Source organism: Citrus clementina, unplaced genomic scaffold, assembly GCF_000493195.1.
Source record: "Citrus clementina cultivar Clemenules unplaced genomic scaffold, Citrus_clementina_v1.0 scaffold_3, whole genome shotgun sequence".
Lineage (NCBI taxonomy): Eukaryota > Viridiplantae > Streptophyta > Magnoliopsida > Sapindales > Rutaceae > Citrus > Citrus x clementina.
Genome location: NW_006262339.1, coordinates 9,051,114 through 9,070,009, shown reverse-complemented (window position 1 = coordinate 9,070,009; position 18,896 = coordinate 9,051,114). Strand labels below are relative to the sequence as shown.

Sequence of the window (18,896 nt, the reverse complement as noted above, 5' to 3'; positions counted from 1 at the left end):
ACAAGTTTTCAACTCTTGCATGAAAGCACTGATCAGATTGTGTTTGAAAATGAGCTTGAGACTGAGTCAACAAGATAAACATCCTATTGGCACTCATGTTGGTTTGAATGATCAAACCTTTCTCTGGATGAAATATCTTGCACATCCCTCCCTTGATCAAAATAACCAAGCCTCTGTCTTATAATTGCCCTATGCTCAAGAGATTATTTCTTAACTCCGGAATATAGTATACCTCCGTAATAACATGATTGACTCCATTTAGCAACAGTTTTACACTTCCCTTTCCCATCACATTCATCTTGGTGTTGTTCCCTAATTTTACCGAATACCAAAATTTTTCATCGAGTTCACTAAACAAAGTTCGATCACCGCACATGTGATTAGAACACCCTGAATCGAGGAACCATGCATCGTCTCTTCTAGCCTCATATAGCTCCACACAAGACATCAAAAGTATCTTTTCTTCCTCACCAAGCTCTGCATAGTTTGCTTCTTTGTTCCTAGAAGGACATTCATATCGAAAATGTCCAAGTTTATGGCATCAGTAACACTCCACAATTTCCTTGTTGAAGTCTGCTCGATCTCTCCCTCTTCCTCTTCCTCTGTAGGCTCCACGACCACGACCTCTTCCTCCTTCATATGTCACCTTTAATGCTTGCTCCTCATGACCTCTTCCTCCTTCATAAGTCACCTTTAAGACCTGCTCCTCACTATTACGCCTCTGGAACTTCTGTTCATGCACTATTAATGAGCTTTGTAACTCATTAATAGTGAGAGCATCAATGTCTTTTGACTTCTCAATAGAACACACAACATAGTTGAACTTCTCAGTTAAAAAGCGTAGAATTTTCTCCACCACTTTAACATCCTGCATATCTTCTCCATAAATTCACATCTTGTTTGCCACTGTCATGACCCTAGAGAAGTACTCTATCACTCTTTCACCGGATCTCATCTCAAGAGTTTCAAATTCTCTGCGGAGAGCTTGGAGATGAGACCTCTTGACCCTTGCATTTCCTTCGAACTTTTTTTTCATGGCGTCCCATATTTCTTTGGCAGTATCATTTTGAGAATGGTGTCGAGAACGGTGCAATCGATCGCCTGAAAGAGATAGTTCTTCACTTTCAGATCCTTCATCTTCATCTCATCATTCTTCTTTCGTTGTGCATCCGTCTGCATTGATCCACTAGCTGACTCAACATATCCAGGCTCCACCAGCTCCCAAAATTCCTTAGATTGTAGGAAATTTTCCATCAGCATGCTCCAGTGGTCATAATGACCATCAAAGTGAGGAATGGCTTGTTATATAAAACTCCCTTCAGTAGTCATCTGTTGCGTTGCTACAAGAACTTCAAAGACTGCTGCTTTAATTTATCAGGCCTAGTAGGTGGCTCTGATACCAGATTGTTGGAATCTTTGATCTTATATGTAGCTGAGAACAAGAACACAACAAGTTGCACTTGATAACTTTTTTATTGACAATAACTTTGGCTTAAATAGCCATTCAACACACGATCTTAACAAAAAACGAGAAAGCAGCCAACTTTAGCGAAAATAAAGCCAAGTGGTAACAGAAACTTGGAATAATTCAAATACAAGTAAATGTCCCTAAAGAATAGGACTTTATTCTAACAGAAGCTACAATAAAACTTCTTTCATTATAGATAACAAATTTGTGTACACATACAAATTCTACCATGAGAGAGATAATCATGAGAAAGCTGAAAAAAGAAAAGGCAATAAAGGATAAGTTTAAAATATTAATTATTTTATAACTCAATCTTAACTGCTCAATTTTGTATTTTCCACATGTCACTAGATTATAAAATCAAGCTGAGACTATGAGAAAGAAAAAAAAAATAAGAGAGAATGTAATCTTATGAGAAAACTCAAACTCTCCACTAAAAAATAAGGTGGTGAGGTGTTAACCACATTGTACGTAAGAATAAAAATGATATGCACTTCACTAATGAATCCCATCTCAGCCCCATCAAAGCAAATTTTTGGGACAAGTTTATTATTAATCTTAAAATTTTAATAACTTTATTAATTCAACTTTTATTTACTCTTATGTAGGGTTGAAATAAGGTTGGAGTGGGCCCTTCTATCATTACAAAGTTAGAATTGGTCAATGTTAAAACTATGATTTTGATTAACAATAAATTAATCAATATAATTAAAGCTTAAAATGAAGTCAAAGTCTAGCTCTAGTAGTAAGGAATGGCCTTCTTAGAGCTCAAGTCCTATATTCAAGTTTCAATGGTACATGAGTTTAGAATAATTTAAAAAAAATTAAAATAAAACCAATAAGAGATTAATAATTGAAAAAAAAAAACGAATATTCTATTAACACAAAAGCAGCTAGAGAGAAATAACTAAATCAAAATCATCAAACTATTGAATTTCCTCAATTTAATTAGTAGTATATATGGTCACAGCAATTTAAATATTATTATCAATAAATTATTGAATTCAGCAATTTTGTTCTACTTTATGTTGCAAGAATCACACGCAAACCATTTGGTTCTCACGAAATTACACCATGCCGGTTGCATATATATACAATAATAATGTGCATGTGAAAGTGACACGGCATGTGAAAAAGTCTTGTTGAATCAACATTGATAAGATTCTTCAAAGTGTTGTTAAGGCTACCACTTATCTCTTTGAGGGAGAAAAAAAAAGTCTTGTTGAATTAACATTTATAAGATTCTTCAAAGTGTTGTTAAGGCTACTACTTATCTCTTTGAGGGAGAAAAAAAAAGTCTACCGGTTAATGATTTAGACATTTTAACCAAGCTCTAGAACGTGGGTTGATGATAGCGTAAAAAAAGGCTCATGTTTCTTTTCCAATTTTATAAAAAAACACACCTAGATTTTTAAGAATAGATCTAATAAAAAGTTAATATTTTCTAGAGTCCATATATATATTAATGAACAAAATAAGGATGATATAGTTAATTAACATTGGTAGGCGGCATTGCAGTGTAGTAGTAACACAATCTCTCAAAAAAAAAAAAAAAAGAAACGGAATGTGACCTGATTGTCCATTTCTGAAACCGTAGGGTCTAATTAATCATTGTCTTTGAAGATTTTGGAGATAAATTATTATAAATTTAGAATATAATTGAATATTACTTAAAAAAAATTCTAATTACACGTGCTGTCGTAATACTTTTCTCTATCAAAGTTACGCATAATCATAAATATGCATCTTCAAAATTAACTTATTTTGTTAGAAGTTGTTGAGATGATGACGTGTATGATATTAATTGATTTTTTTGTTAATTATTAACCTATTATTTTTACAACTCACTCAATACATGACATAGAATATACTATATCATTAAGTATCCCAATTAAATATCCAAAATGAACAAACACATATAACATTATTAACTCATTCAGACAATATGTACGTAAGCGTAAATATATTAATTAATCGCAATGACTCAGTCCAAAATTGAGAGCTTCCGTGCAAATCCACCAATTAAATTTTGTGAGAAAGATAGATAGAATGTATAACACAATTGACAATACAAATAAAAAGTTCACTAGTGACACACTGACACTTAATTAGCTATAGCAAATTAAGCTGCCCGGCACGATCATAACTCAGACCTACAAAGGGGACAGGCCTTGCTCTTGGTGAGCCAATTCAAGACGCAGTCGCCGTGGAAAATATGGGAACAAGGCAAGCGAGTCACTTGCAAACCTACCACAAATTCTTGCAAACAAATTGCACACAGACACTGTTGCCGCCTCAACCGGTCTTCATCAATTTGGACCTTCTCCAATCTTTCAATTGCCTCTCTGCTTGCACCCTCCGCCACCGACGCGCTTTCGCTAACTTCTTCAATATCACCATCATCATCATCAACGACCGCACATATTCTCACGTGCATGCGTAAAACCTTGTACCCTTCAAAGGCCTTGTCACTCGCCATGGCTCGAGCACAGCTCAGTATCTTTTCGACAAAGAGTGGCCTGGAAGGGACGCGCACGGACGAAAGAATCCCTTCTAGGGTTTCTTGACATGTCTCCTCGTTTATCAATCGGTCGCGTGCCACCTCGATGTCCCTGTCTTCAACGGCCGATTCCGTCAAGTTGTTGATTTCGGCTACTCCATCTTCTTCTTCATCATCATCTTCCGCTGGATCCCGTGGTAGATGAATGAATGAAACATGAAAGACAAGAGAGAATGTAACAGAAGCTCGTACCTCGTCTTCAATGCTTTTAGCATTTTCTGCCCATATTTCGCAGTAATCTTCATAGTCGCTCGCCATCTTTGAAATTTTGAAAGAGAAGATATTAATTGGGTCGATGAATATGTGTTTGCACACACACACACATATATGTATGTATGATGTATAGCCTTCAATAATATTATGGCTAATACTAAATTATATGCATGTAACTTAAGGGATCTTAATATTATTAGTATTCCTGTTCCAAAAAGGAAATTTTTGAGTTCAATAGTCTTATTGTGTGAACAGAGAACTAGTTTTATTCTCAGACAGTAAGGAAAGTGAGAAAATAACTTTTATTTCGTAATTTTTTTTAATTTCCATTAGATAAGTGAATAATCATTAGAGAAGAGTTATATATGTATATATATTCTAGTGTCTTATAAAAACTATATATTTTATTTTTAATTTTTCTATTATTTAATTTTGAAAATTAAACAAACAATTATACATGTTATTCGGCCGCTTCCGGACGAGGCTTGACCAAATATTGTACTGCATTAAATTTAAGATTTTTAATCACTGAAATTTATTTTGTAATTTATTTTATAAAAAAGAATTCAACGCATCGCCCTATTTAATGTTCTCGGTCGCTAATCGGCAACCATGTTTTACGGTGGCAAGAATCTGCAACGCATTTTTGTTTATTTTTAACTGTCAATTGAGAGGTTTAAAGGCCGATGGTGACAGACGTTAAAATTTAGTATTAATATAAATTCAAACAATATATAAATTATTTTATTTAAATAATGAGAATTTACACGGTTTGGATGAGTGGCGGCGGTTGGTATATAGAGATATAAAATTGTCACTTGAGAGGTTTAAAGGCCGATGGTGACAGACGTTAAAATCAGTATTAATATAAAGGGAAATTATCATTTTACTACTAAAGTTTTACTGACATATCATGTCAGTACCAAGATTTGCCGAAAAGTGCATTTTACTACTAAAGTTTTGCGCCGTTATCAATTCACTACCATTTCGTTAAGAAAAAGTTAATGTTTAACGGAAATTGAGTTAAAAGTCGATTTTAACCCCAAGAGTTTGGTAGTAAAATGATAATTCCCTTAAAAATTCGGTAGTAAAATGATAATTCTCCTAAAATTTTGGTAGTAAAATGATAATTTATCTATCAAATTAATAGACAATTTTACTCTTACAGCTGGAAATGTCTTTGATGCCCTTATGACATTAATAAATTTTTGACGTTGTTAACGGAATGGTAGTAAATTGATAATGACGCAAAACTTTGGTAGTAAAATGCACTTTTCGGCAAACCTTGGTACTGACATGATATGTCAGTAAAACTTTAGTAGTAAAATGATAATATCCCTAATATAAATTCAAACAATATATATATATATATATATATATTATTTTATTTAAATAATGAGAATTTACTGGGGATGGATCAATTTGAGTGATGGGCGCGAGCAAGTCAAAATTGTGGTGGTCATATTGTACAAGTCCAATATTTTGACTAGACCGGTCCGTGCAACATTGAAAATTACGCACTAATATTATGTACCAATCAGTATTATCAAATTATCAATATTATATTGTGATGACAATGGCACGTTTTTCTCAACTTCTCTCTCGACAATGACAATGGCATGAAAGTGATTTTCTTTAAGAAACTTGAAATTCGTTTGAGTGTCACAGTCACTAATTATTATTATTTTTTTAGAATGATTTTTTTTTTTTCAAAATTACGTGAAATGTAGAAGGGAATTAAAAGATTTGGTATACTATTAAGGGTCCAATGCAATTAGCATGAAAGTGATTTTCTTTAAGAAACTTGAAATTCGTTTGAGTGTCACAGTCACTAATTATTATTATTATTATTTTTAGAATGATTTTTTTTTTTCAAAATTACGTGAAATGTAGAAGGGAATTAAAAGATTTGGTATACTATTAAGGGTCCAACTACTGTGCATACGTGATTTAGAATCACTGATTTTTGTCTTTTAGTTATCTGACCGTTAGATTGCAAAGAGAAAAATCCAAAGGCTCTAAACTAACGTCCGGCAATAAAGATGTTAACTGGTCACCGGCATCACCAGACTTTAAAAAAAAAACTGGGTTAGAAAAATCGTCGGCAGCGTGACATTAAGGGGTTTCTTATGGTAAGTCGTTAATTAGGCTTTTTATATCCAGACGCTGGGGTAAGAGAGGAGAACTAGGAAATCGCATCGTTCATTGATGAACTGAGAAGAAAACTCGTACACGAGCTGTATTGAAGGGGATTTTAAGAAGGTCAAATCGTCGGTCGAGATTCAGATGCTGGTGATTGAACGCGTCAGTGAAGATTGAGGTAGGTGTTTCATAAGAATCGCAAACTTGAGTATCTTAGTTAGCATGCTTGTGAATAACTAATTTGTGTAATTTTAGAGTGGGTATATTGGGGCTCTGAAATTATACAATGGGATTAAATTATAGAACGGGATACACACAATATATGGGTATTTGCTTGGGTAATGTAGATGTAAGTCGGGTTTCTTTTTATAATCAGCGTATTATGGATTTAAATTTATTCACTTTGATTGTTTCTCTATGAAGGCTTTCAGAGCTGGTTTCACCGGATCCCAAAAGCTTAACCAGTAAATAAGTATCTTCCTATATGACTGGTTTTATCTCGATTGTTCGTGTTACTGATACGGTTTTGTCTTACTGCAACAACTCCATAGACTTCAAACTGAGTTGTTCTAGATTATTTCTCGGTTGTTCGACACTGTCAAGTTAATTTGGCATACTTTTGTTGTTAAATAATGAAAATTGTTGTTGTGTGGGCTGCTTTTCTTTTTTATCATTTCAGGGAATTTAATATGGTATACAATCTTTTGTATGTTTTGAAGTCATAATAAAAATAATATGTGTTGTTGTAACCTTGTTATATGATAATATGATTACAAACTTGTCATCCATGGCTGTTGAAATTCACATAGCCGACTACTTATTCTACATCTCATGTCATGGAAAATAGAAATAAACTCGTCATATGCCCAGGAAGTAGGCAAAATATAGCCTCTGTGCACAAAACCTTTTGAACAATCATGTCAGTTTTAATCAGGGCATCCTTTAATGCAAAATCACTCACTATTAATTGCTGCACAATATTTTGATTTACACCAAGTATTTGGCTTGCAAAAGACCACCTGCAGCTCTGTATGCAATCTAAATTTATTTTCCACATTCACATTCTTAATCATAATCACATTGCATACCATTTGTTCATTGTGTCATCTGGATTATCTCTATTTTTCATCTACAAAATTTTATATATATCCATCAACACTATGCAAATGTGTTGGATCTCTATTAGCCTGCTTTTGTAACATCCCGATTGTGTTATGTCTTTATCTCTTTTCATATTTTGAATTTATATTAATTTTTAGATTCAGATTTAATTTAAAGACTGAGTTAAGTTGGACAAGAATTGTAGATTGGGAAAACCCCCTTGGTATGTAAATTGTATTAGTTATTGGTCATGCTATAGTGGAAGCTTATGTTATTAACTAAGTTACGTGGATATAAAACCAACGAGAGAGAAGAAACAAGAACAAAAGAAAAGAATGAGTGCAGTGGAAACCGAGGTGTGTGCTGAGTTTTCATTAAACTGAAGAAGTTTGGGAGAAGCAGGAAGCTTGAAAACGATTCTCGTGATTGGATAATTGGGGACAGGGATTCGACACCTTTCTGCATAATTGTACCCAGCTGAGATTAAGATTCCTTTTGTGATTGGATATTGCAAATGCCTGAAGTCTGGCAACCTTTTTGTTTGCTGTATCATGGGAATTCAATATGATATGTAATCTTAAATTTTGTATGTTTTCATATCATAATAATAGTTTATGTATTGGCAAGAATGTTTTGACTGGGTTTAATGCTTATGCTTATATTAAACTTGTCATTGGTTTATGTTAAACTTTTTCTTAGCCGACATCGCTCATGAATAATGATGGTGCTTGGGTAAATAAACTAATTATATCCTTTGGATAGTTGCTGGGGTGTGTTATTATTAAGCTATACCATTATTTGTGATTGTTTCCTTGCTCCAAGCATTTTCTGATTTCAGGCTGTGAATATGCACTAAATTACTATTGACATAATTGTTTTTGTATGTGTACTTGAATGATCAATCTTCTTTTACCTTATGTGCTGCTACAGTAACCTCATAGCCGGGTTTTTTTTAGATTGCTTTACCATATAATATTTCGATAATCATATTCCTAGGACTCCAATATTTGATTGGTCATTCGCAAGAGGCTTTTCCATTATCTACAGATTATTCTTCATCACACTATAAGCATGGAGCAAGAAATGAGGAAAAAAAAATAACGGGTAAAAACATTAAAATGAGAGCAGAATACAAATTGAAATTTATTATTATACTAGTAAATTACTTGACAACATTTATTGGAACTGACTAATAGAGCGAACAAAGTCCCCTATAGAAAATGGGGCGTCTTTTGAAGGTGATATGATGATCTAATAAAAAGAAAAAAGCAAAAGAGAATGAGATAAGTTAATGTAACGGTGCCGACAACAGAAGCTTGACATCATATACATGTTAGGAAATGCAAATGCTCATTAATATTTTTCTTTTAGCCTACAAGTGAAAAGTACCTGATTAAAATAAAAATATCATTCCTGAATCTCTCGCTTCCTCCGCCTATTGCTGCAAGTTTCCTTCTCTGCTGATGCTTGGATACTTTATAATCTACAATTACACGGGATAAGGATGGATGAATCACACAATTCTCACTTTCATAACCAGATGCCTGCACGCTTGCATTAACTCTGCAATCTACCTTCTAGAAATTCCTTCAATTTTTGCTGCAGCTTCCATTAACGTATCATCAGCAGTATACTTGTCCAAATGTGTTAATTGTTTCTAACCAGTTAGTTGTAATTGTGTACCATACAATTGCACAATTTTTAGTGACCGGTTTGTAACTTATTTGTCAGGTTACTTTTGAAATTCTAGTTATGCAACCCAAGAGGGAGGTGAATTAGAATTCTAAAAATTATTCAATTTATAAAAAAAAAAAAGCTTAATGCAAATATAAACTAAATTCAAAGCAATAACAAATAAGGTGATCACAATATAAAAAGATAAGGGAAGAGAGATTCAAACACAGAGATTTTTACGTGGTTCGGCCAACCTCGCCTACGTCCACGCCTCCAAGCTTTCCGGGCTTGAGGATTCCACTAAGCAAGCCTCCAAGGCTTCAAATGCTTACACTTGACTTCCAAGGTGTCAATAACCTTTACAACAAGAGATTATCTCAATCTCTTTAACCCAAGTGTATCCCAACACTTACAATCACTCAAAACAAAAGATTACAAATTTGTTTTGCCTCTCACAATATTTAAGATTACACAATGATGCCCAATATCTGAATAGATGAAGCAAGTATGTGTTCAAAGCTCTATGAAGATTGTATTCTCGAGTATAAGCTCAATAGTCGTGTTGCGATCAAACTTGTTTGAATTTGAATGAGCTTATTTATATTTGGAGCTGAAAAACTAGCCGTTGCAAATTGTCAGCCCGAAAACGGTTCGCCGTTAACCATTAACGGTTAACCGTTTAGACTAGTCAAAAGTTACCGTTGGGCCAAATTTCAAATAAACGGTTTGCCGTTTAGGATTACCCTTTCGCCGTTAAATTCCAGAGACCTGCAAGATGAACATCAGTTATCTGTTTACATTAAACGGTTAAGGATTTGCATGAAGTGACTTCTCTGGATATTACCGGTTAACCGTTTATAATAAACGGTTCGCCGTTTGTTTCCAGTAACCTGTAAAATAATTTAGCCTTATCCGGTTTTGTTAAACGGTGCTAGAAGAGTACAACCTTCAATTCTGGATTTTATAGGTTAACCGTTTAAATAAACGGTTCACCGTTAAATTCCAGTAGCCTTCCCAACTTTCTGTGTTTTCCGTTTTTCTTAATTGGTTAGAGCTTAGGCAATTTGTTGCTCTCTGGTTTTAATCGGTTAATCGTTTGAAAGAAAACGGTTCACCGTTTATTTTCAGAATCACATTTTAAACCAGATTTTGCAGAGAGTCATTTTCTACTTTGAAAGTCCATTTTTTATGAATATGATTGGAATGATTATAAGGTTTTCATTTATTAAGGAATATGTCCAATATTTTAATTAAAAACCATTTAAAGTTTCTTATCATCAAAATCAATATTATTAACATATTCATGTTAACAACTTTCACTGCCAGTGTATCGCTTTTTCATCCGTTAGATAATATCCAACGGTAGGTTTGGTAAAAACAAAATTGGGGGATTTGGAATCACAAGTGCAAAGTAGCCGCCTCCTACTATTAATATCATCACTCTATAAATGAAAAACATCCATCAAGAATGATCTGAATATTTGCTTATTATAGCACAAACAATTTAGAAATTAAAAATTATTTAACTTTTTTAGGTTATTTCAATCATTCAGAATCTAAGCAAGAGTTTTCAACATATAAAATTTCAATTTTTTTCTTATATCTTATAATACATGTGCCCATTCTCTAGTTAATTAGTTAGCTATAGAAACGACTAATCCAAATATATGGCGTGGCAACATGTAATATTCGTTGAAATTATGAATACATTCACGCTACTTTCCATTAAAAAAACTATATATGGTCAATTTAGATTTTTTGCCTTGAACAATTAGTTTAAGAGTAATGTTGATAAATGGAGGTTAATATTCCATATTGAATCAACTTGAGCTATCTAGGTTGTTGCCAAAAGGGTCAATTGTCACATATGTTACGTGAGAGAAGGAGGGACAAATAATTTAGCGTTAGAATATTGAGAAAATAGTTTTATTTTTGTACTTTCTGAATTTATGATAGATAACAAAACACTTTGCCATATTTGTAGCTTTTTAAAGATTTCTTATTAGTCACAAAGTCTTCTTAAATCCATAAAAAAACGTTCTTAATTATTTTTATTTGGCTTCCAAACGTGGCATGGGATTAGCACATGGACTAGCTAGTGTACGACGAGAATGATAATTGATAGTTTGATCAATTGTATTGTGCAATTCGAACCAAGCACAGAATTTATAATTAACTAGATTGCTATTATTACATATATCGATCCCCATTTAATTTACTCATCACGAGAAAACTAATAGACTATAAAAATATATAATGATGACATTCTCTACTCTAAAGCATACATGAATTAAGACTCATAATTTGGTTGTTGCATTGGCCTCCCTTTGAAGGAATTAATTAATTATATATATATATATATATATATATATATATATATATATATATATATATATATATATATGTATGTATATATGCCACTCACAAATTATCATTGCCAAGGGCTGTTGATATAATGATGTCCCACTTGATCTAAGATTAGTTTATAACTTGAGATGGCACAGATTCATCCATTCATTCATTCAGTTTGATTGCATTTGTATAGTCTTTAGTATTGGGATGATGTTTTTATATAACCAAAGCAATAATATTTTTTATTTGCTTTTGATATGCTTAATTAAACAAAATAAATGCAACTGTTAGGGGTGAAAATTTTACTTAAAGACTTCTTCGTAACAAACGATATTTTTAACTTTGGGTCTCGGCTTGCACAATTTTAACTTTAAATCTCTTATTTCAAAGAATATATTGCTTGAGAAGGGTTTTACGTGTATTGTCCAATGATTATTTCTAACAAATCAATGCGAAATTATGATGCCTCACTCTTAAGCATTAGATTCTTCATTAGTATCCTATGAGAATTGAGATCACTCTCAATCACATTCACCTAACCACTTTTTTTTTTTTTGGGTATTTTAGAAATATATATTATAAATTATTTAAATTAATTATTTTTATTTAATACAATATAATAAAAATATTTGCAATTATTTTAAAATATTTTTTCTTGTGCCCAGCTTAATTCGTGTAACCAAGCTACAAGCATTTAGATTGAGGAAGTAATTAAATTAGCTCAATGCAGCTTAACACACGGAATCATTAGTTCATTACTATAATTTTGACTTCAAGATAAAGATTTGATTAAAGAAATTAAGAAAATTTGGAAGCCAAGTAGAAAATTGATTGTTCAACAGGGGTGCGCTTCCTTCTAGATAAAAACAAAGACAATTTTTTATAGGGAAAATATCCACCGTCCACCCGTTTTTTACATCATTTTCAAAAATACACAATTCCTTCATTTTTTGGCTGGAATCCACCTAAAGTTACATTTTTTTTCACTTTTCCACTTCCGTTTGGAATCCGTTAAGAAAACTAACGGAAACTTAAAAAAATGACCATTTTACCCCCAAAACAAAAATTACAATTTCACCTTAAAAATTATAAAAAATAATCAGATTAAATCTAATAATTTTTCCCATCGGTCAATAAAGACATTAATTCCACAACCATCAAATGCAAGTTTTTTTTTTAAAATATGTCGGTAATTAGAATGCTAAATTATAACAGTAGTATTAAAAATAGCTCAATCTCACAAACCATTAATTGAATTTAAGATAAGTAAAATTTTATTATTCATTGAGTTATAATCTCTAATAGTTAAGATTTTTTTGTACTTCATTAACGTACCAATAATGATATTTATCATTAAATCTTATTATTTTTGGCATTTTTTAGGGTGAAATTATAGTTTTCGTTTTGGGGGTAAAATAGTCATTTTTTTAAGTTTCCGTTAGTTTTCTTAACGGATTCCAAACGGAAGTGGAAAAGTAAAAAAAAAATGTAACTTTAAGTGGAGTCTAGCAAAAAAATGAAGGAATTATGTATTTTTAAAAAAAGGTGTAAAAAATAAGTAGACGGTGGATATTTTTCCTTTTTTATATGTTAGCATAAAGTGATAAGACTTATATTTGTCATCTCATCATTCACCCCCCACGAGTCGAACGATTCTAGAAAGTGAGAAAATATATACGTGATCTCCGCAATCCACTTGGTTGAACAGAAACCCATGATGCAATTACAACCACTTGATACAAATCTCATCCCAAATCTGCATTTTGATCACTATCATCATAAATGCCACAGTACTCAAATTGTTTCCTTTTTTTTTTTTTAATCTGGGTTTTTATTATGTAATCAGTAATTAACAAAACAAATCCGAAAAAAATTAATTATTGATGTAGCGTGCACAAAGGATGTGCATCGGATAATATTCGCCCCTTTGCCTTCTGTTTTGTCACTTTGAAAAGAGATTTTCTCTTTAATTATTAACATTGTAATAAAAGCGAAATTACTAAATGGACCCCACTCATTTGCCTCTCGATATTGAATTGAACCGTTTGTAGTTTCCTGACAACAATTTGACCGTTACACACAAACATTTAAAATATTGTTGATTCAAAAGTAGAAAAGCCACTAATTGAACTCCAGATGTTACTTCTTCCACTCCCCTTTTTGTGAAAGTAACTTTTTCTTATTTGAAATGCTAATAGCAAAAATAAGAGTGTAAATAGCATCTTCTCAAAAAAAAAAAAGAGTGTAAATAGCAATTCACTTCAAAAATTTAGATCGACGGCTCAGATTATTAGCAAATCGCCCATGATCGTCATCTTCCCTCTCTTTGCTTCTTCACTTGCAACAGGGTCTTTCATATTGATTTTATTTTTCAGCAAAATTTCTTGCATTTTCCCGGAAAAAGATTACAACTATCTTGCAATTTGAGCGGTTTTTTCAGCTGGGTCAGGGAAAATTTCTTCTGGGTATGTTTGGATAGCAAGAAAAAATTATAACAGAATCAAATGCCTGTGTCAACTCGGTCTCAAGTCACAAATCACGAAGAAAATGAGCAAAGAACAAGAACGAGACACAGATCAGATCAAGAAGATGCTTCTTCCCACGTGAATGTTGCTCTAAGGAACCCACATCATGGCTTGAAAGAGAAAATGAAAGCTTTGACTCTCTTGTATGAGCAGCAGAAGAGGGCTTCATCAGCTTTCAGGAACCAGTCGCCAAAGCCTGATGAAAAAAGATTCGCTACACATCCGAGCGTTGATCTCGTGAATTCTTGCAAAAGAGAAGACAAAGAAACAAAAGATTCAAGGTTGTTGCAAGATGTGATGAAAGAGAACTCAATGTCAACAATGCCAGCACCAATGGGAGCAAAGCTGCCAAGTTCTAGAGTAACAAGAACCTTTGTGTTGCCTCAACCACCTACGGAAGACGCCAAGGAGAATCTTTTGATGGGTCCTGATCGAATTCTAGGCTTTCCATCTTGTCCAAGAAAGGCTAATGTGACGACTACTGTGGCGAGAAAGCTTTCAATGGGGAGTTCTGTGGCACAAACAGAGTTAAAAGGTGTAACTGGGGATAAAAATATGCAAGAATTGGAGAAACCGGAGGCTGTTTTGGGGAAACATGTCCCAAGTGGGAGTCGAATTCTTGTGTTCGTTAGGCTTAGGCCTATGTCCAAGAAGGAGAAGGAATCTGGGTCAAGGTGTTGTGTGAGAATTGTGAATAAAAGGGATGTTTATTTGACTGAGTTTGCCAATGAACATGATTATCTTAGACTGAAGAGGCTTCGTGGCCGGCATTTTACTTTTGATGCTTCATTTCCGGATTCCACTTCTCAACATGAGGTTTATTCCAGAACGTGAGTCTGTGAAAACCTTGAGCTTTGATTGATTCTCTATACTTGATTTAATGCTATGAAACTGGAACAGTTCTCTGTTTGAATATTTTTATTATTAGATCGTTTCCGGGAAATTTAACCTTACATGTGTTTGTTTGAATTTTTATGTGTTAATGCTATTCCCGCTGTGTGTTTCAAATATGTATTGAGTTTCCATTTTTGTACTTGTTAAATGCTTTGTAAAGTATTTACCCATTGTGTAAGCTAAGATAATATGGAAAAGAAAACATTTTAAACTTTATTCTATATTTTGAACTTGCCACATAAAACATGCTGCTAATGTTGTGTGAAACTTGTTACTGCTTATGTGATGAGTTTCTTTTTTTTCTTATGTTCATTATCTATATATTTGTTACCAATTGGAGGATAACAAGAGGGAAATAAAGGCCTGATGTCACCTGAAAGAGGCTACTAATACTGCCTAAAACTTTAATTTAACTAGTACATTCAAGTATTATTACCACTTGAAGTTTGACTTTGGGAGATTATTTAACAGAACAGAATTTCTTTCTGACTTTTCAGAACCGCAGACCTGGTGGAAGCAGTTCTGCAGGGAAGGAATGGTTCAGTGTTCTGCTATGGTGCCACGGGAGCTGGGAAAACATATACGATGCTTGGTACAATTGAGAATCCAGGAGTGATGGTTTTGGCAATCAAGGATCTCTTTACCAAAATTAGGCAGAGAAGTTGTGACGGAAACCATGTAGTTCACCTCTCGTATCTGGAGGTCTACAATGAAACTGTCAGGGATTTGCTCTCACCTGGAAGACCTCTGGTCCTTAGAGAAGATAAACAGGTCTGTTTCCTAGCTCACACGACTTCAGATTGTCACATTGCATGTCTTTAGAAACTAATAGTTTTTCACTCTTCTGAATGTGGCCGATTGTTGCTTTTGAAATTAACAGCTCAATATTTACTGCCAAATGGTTTAGCTTGCAAGATAATTAAAATGGTTCCGTATCTTTTCCCAGAATATCTTCTAAATTCATCATTTGCTGACAAGATTTATGTTATACACTTCCATAGATGTCTAATTACGTTGTATTATTAGAAATCTTCTTCCAGCAAGCAGAATAACTTACAATGTACCGTCATGAACTCATACTAAAAATGCAAGACCAATAAGCAAAGTAGCTACTTCAGTGAATTTCATTTGAATAGCCTAATTGGCTGTGAGGGCATTCTTCTTTTATTATATTATCTAATAATAAAGATGCAGGCCTGAAATTTTGCATCCATTTGTCTTTTTTTCTTCCTGAACCAAATATATTAAATTTATTTGTTTTGAATACAAATATCAACGTGATCTTGAGTAAGAATACTGATCTTCATTAGTCTCGTCTCTTCAATTCAATCAAGGCTTTTGAAAATTGAAATAATATCTGATGGAAAATTGGTCGTTCAAATGTGTTGTAGGGGATTTTAGCTGCAGGACTTACGCAATACAGAGCTTACTCTACGGATGAGGTAAACATTTTGTTTCCAACATGATGATTTCGATAGTTAGGAGATGGTCAAATGAGAGAAGAGAAAAACATTTTCATGTTTGTTGCGCCAGGTAATGGCATTGCTTCAACGAGGAAACCAAAACCGAACCACTGAACCAACTCGTGCCAATGAAACTTCTTCACGTTCCCATGCTATTCTGCAGGTAGCCATGGATGTTATCCCCATCAGTTCATTAATTTTATAGGATTTTGTGTACTGATTTATAGGATTCTGTGTACTGAATACTGATCTTCTCTCTCTTTTTCAAAATTCTGTTCAGGTTATAATTGAATATAGAGTTAAGGATGCTTCTATGAACATCATTAATAGAGTAGGAAAACTGTCACTCATTGATCTTGCTGGGTCAGAAAGAGCCCTTGCAACAGATCAGAGAACACTGCGATCACTTGAGGGCGCCAACATAAATCGGTCACTCCTTGCACTGAGCAGTTGTATCAATGCCCTTGTTGAGGGTAAGAAACACATACCGTACCGAAACTCAAAGCTTACGCAACTTCTCAAGGACTCATTAGGAGGAGCTTGTAACACTGTAATGATTGCTAATATAAGTCCATGCAATCTCTCGTTTGGTGAAACTCAAAACACCCTGCATTGGGCTGATCGAGCCAAGGAGATCCGGACAAAGGTTCATCCTCTTGACTTTTCACTCTTCACTTGCAGTAACTTTCATTTTAATCACTGTGGCTAGATTCTCTCCTTGTGTCACAATATTTCTTCTTATTTTTCTGCTTCTAACGGCAAGATAGCATCAGCTCCTTGAACTTTTAATATTCAAATAGCATTGCTTTTATCGTCCTTGCAGATTAATTCATATCTTTTTCCTAGTCATTCAATCACTTCTACCCAATTATCTTTTATATAGTGATTAGTAAATAACATATGTTTCAATTATTGTTAATGGTACCCTCTGCCATATGCTACAACTGCAGGAAGGTGAGGCAAATGAGGAAACACTTCAAGTACCTGATTCTGGAACAGATCAAGCGAAGCTATTACTTGAACTGCAGAAGGAGAATCGTGAGTTGCGAGTACAAATGGCTCGCCAGCAACAGAGACTACTAGCCCTTGAAGCACAAGCCTTAGCTGCAAATTCTCCAACCCCCTCTTCAGTTTCCTCTCTCTTAACTCCTCCATCCACTGCCCATCCAAATGAAAAACGAAAGCCAAGATCATCTTTCTTACATGGGAATTGTTTTACACCAGAACTTAAGAGAAAGGTAGCACCAGAAGGATTTCGAGAGCTTCAACAGACTGTGAAGACATTAGAAGCAGAAATTGAGAAAATGAAGAAGGATCATGCTTTGCAACTAAAGCAAAAGGATGATGTTATTCGAGAACTTAAACGAAAAAGTGATAAGCAGTTGGAAAGAGGGGGAACTGAAGGAGTGAAGAAGTCAGGCGTACAAACAAGGGCTACCTTACGGCCCAAGGAAAAAAATACAGGGGAGTTGAAGAGCCCTAGTCATCGTTTTCGATCACCAGTCCCAACAACTAAAAAGAGAAGCTTTTGGGACATAACAGCAGCTAACAGCCCATCAGTTACTGCATTAAGTGGAAGAAAAACCAGAAGTCATGTCATTCCAGAGCCTGGTCCACCCTCAATGCTTCTTCAGGTACAGTGATCATTTACCCCTTATCTTTTTCTCTTAAATTTGAAAGATGTATAGACAATAAGGATAGGATCATACATGCATTGAATATGCATACTCATGTTTGGCTAAGACATAAGCAACCTTATACAGTATGTTTGAATTTAATCAATTTCGAAGGGAGATGGCCAGGCGCCTATTCCAGTTAGAAATTTGGTGTCCCTCTTTATGTCTCTCGCATTTTATGCACGTGAGATTTTTCTTCCTGTAACTGATACAGCTTGCCTCTCCATGTTTCTGGTTTATGTTCATCTTTGGACCACACATCATTCAGCCAGGTTTTGCTCGTCAAAGGCCCTAACATTTAGTCAAGGAGAGCAAGAAGGACACAACTGAAAGCACAAAGAAGGAACCAAAGGCAAGAGATGACAATGGTTGGCCATTTATATCTTTTTCTTCCATACTCTCTGCTCAAGCTGGCAGTTCAACACGGGAAGAAAGGAGATCGAATATTGCTTGGTAGGCGGCACTGGTCCTGTATATCTCAAGTTGTATGTTATGTGATCAACCAAGACCAGGAAAAAGAAAAATAATTTCTCTTTGCATCTGAGTACTGTATTCTTTAATTTACCAAGCTCCTGGTTCTTTTGTTGACTCAAAAAAAAAAAAAAAAAATTGGAGAAACGATGTATATTTATATTAGTTCATTCTCAGAATTTCATGGAGTGATTCTCATGTTGTTTCATTCCACTGCTGGATAAACTCTTTATTAGATTCAATTCATTCTTTGAAAGAATAGTTTTAATAATCATATGTTTTCTTGATGTTGAGCCACTCAAAATAACAAATAAAGCAAGGATAGGAAGGCGCAGAAACAAAAGAATGTGAATCATA

The 18,896-nt window shown here is 34.0% G+C and overlaps 2 protein-coding genes and 1 long non-coding RNA gene across 4 annotated transcripts; 2 read left to right on the top strand and 1 right to left on the bottom strand.

Moving 5' to 3' along the window:
• Nucleotides 1-3,608: 3,608 nt before the first annotated feature.
• LOC18048309 (E3 ubiquitin-protein ligase CIP8) lies at nucleotides 3,609-4,286 on the bottom strand. The gene has a single exon (XM_006440830.2). It carries the CDS (start codon nucleotides 4,284-4,286, stop codon nucleotides 3,609-3,611), a length of 678 nt encoding a protein of 225 aa, XP_006440893.1.
• A 2,045-nt stretch (nucleotides 4,287-6,331) lies between these two features.
• Nucleotides 6,332-8,113, top strand: LOC18048308. The gene is made up of 2 exons (XR_002906295.1): nucleotides 6,332-6,561; nucleotides 6,807-8,113. It is a non-coding gene; the product is annotated as an uncharacterized LOC18048308 (long non-coding RNA).
• A 5,647-nt stretch (nucleotides 8,114-13,760) lies between these two features.
• LOC18048307 (kinesin-like protein KIN-8A) lies at nucleotides 13,761-18,648 on the top strand. Of its 2 annotated transcripts, none has more exons than XM_006440828.2 (7): nucleotides 13,761-14,865; nucleotides 15,427-15,700; nucleotides 16,321-16,371; nucleotides 16,463-16,555; nucleotides 16,673-17,038; nucleotides 17,343-18,026; nucleotides 18,341-18,648. In XM_006440828.2, the coding sequence occupies exons 1-7, from the start codon at nucleotides 14,015-14,017 to the stop codon at nucleotides 18,368-18,370; spliced, it is 2,349 nt and encodes a 782-aa protein (XP_006440891.2). In that variant the 5' UTR covers nucleotides 13,761-14,014; the 3' UTR covers nucleotides 18,371-18,648. The 2 variants fall into 2 exon arrangements, with proteins under 2 accessions (XP_006440891.2, XP_024043096.1); XM_024187328.1 differs by having other exon boundaries at nucleotides 18,337-18,648.
• Nucleotides 18,649-18,896: the final 248 nt, after the last annotated feature.

Coding starts and splice junctions, on each gene's coding strand:
- LOC18048309 (XM_006440830.2), bottom strand. CDS start 4,286: ATGGCGAGCGACTATGAAGATTACTGCGAAATATGGGCAGAAAATGCT.
- LOC18048307 (XM_006440828.2), top strand. CDS start 14,015: ATGCCTGTGTCAACTCGGTCTCAAGTCACAAATCACGAAGAAAATGAG. Junction 14,866..15,426: donor CATGAGGTTTATTCCAGAAC/GTGAGTCTGTGA, acceptor CTGACTTTTCAG/AACCGCAGACCTGGTGGAAG. Junction 17,039..17,342: donor CCAAGGAGATCCGGACAAAG/GTTCATCCTCTT, acceptor CTACAACTGCAG/GAAGGTGAGGCAAATGAGGA.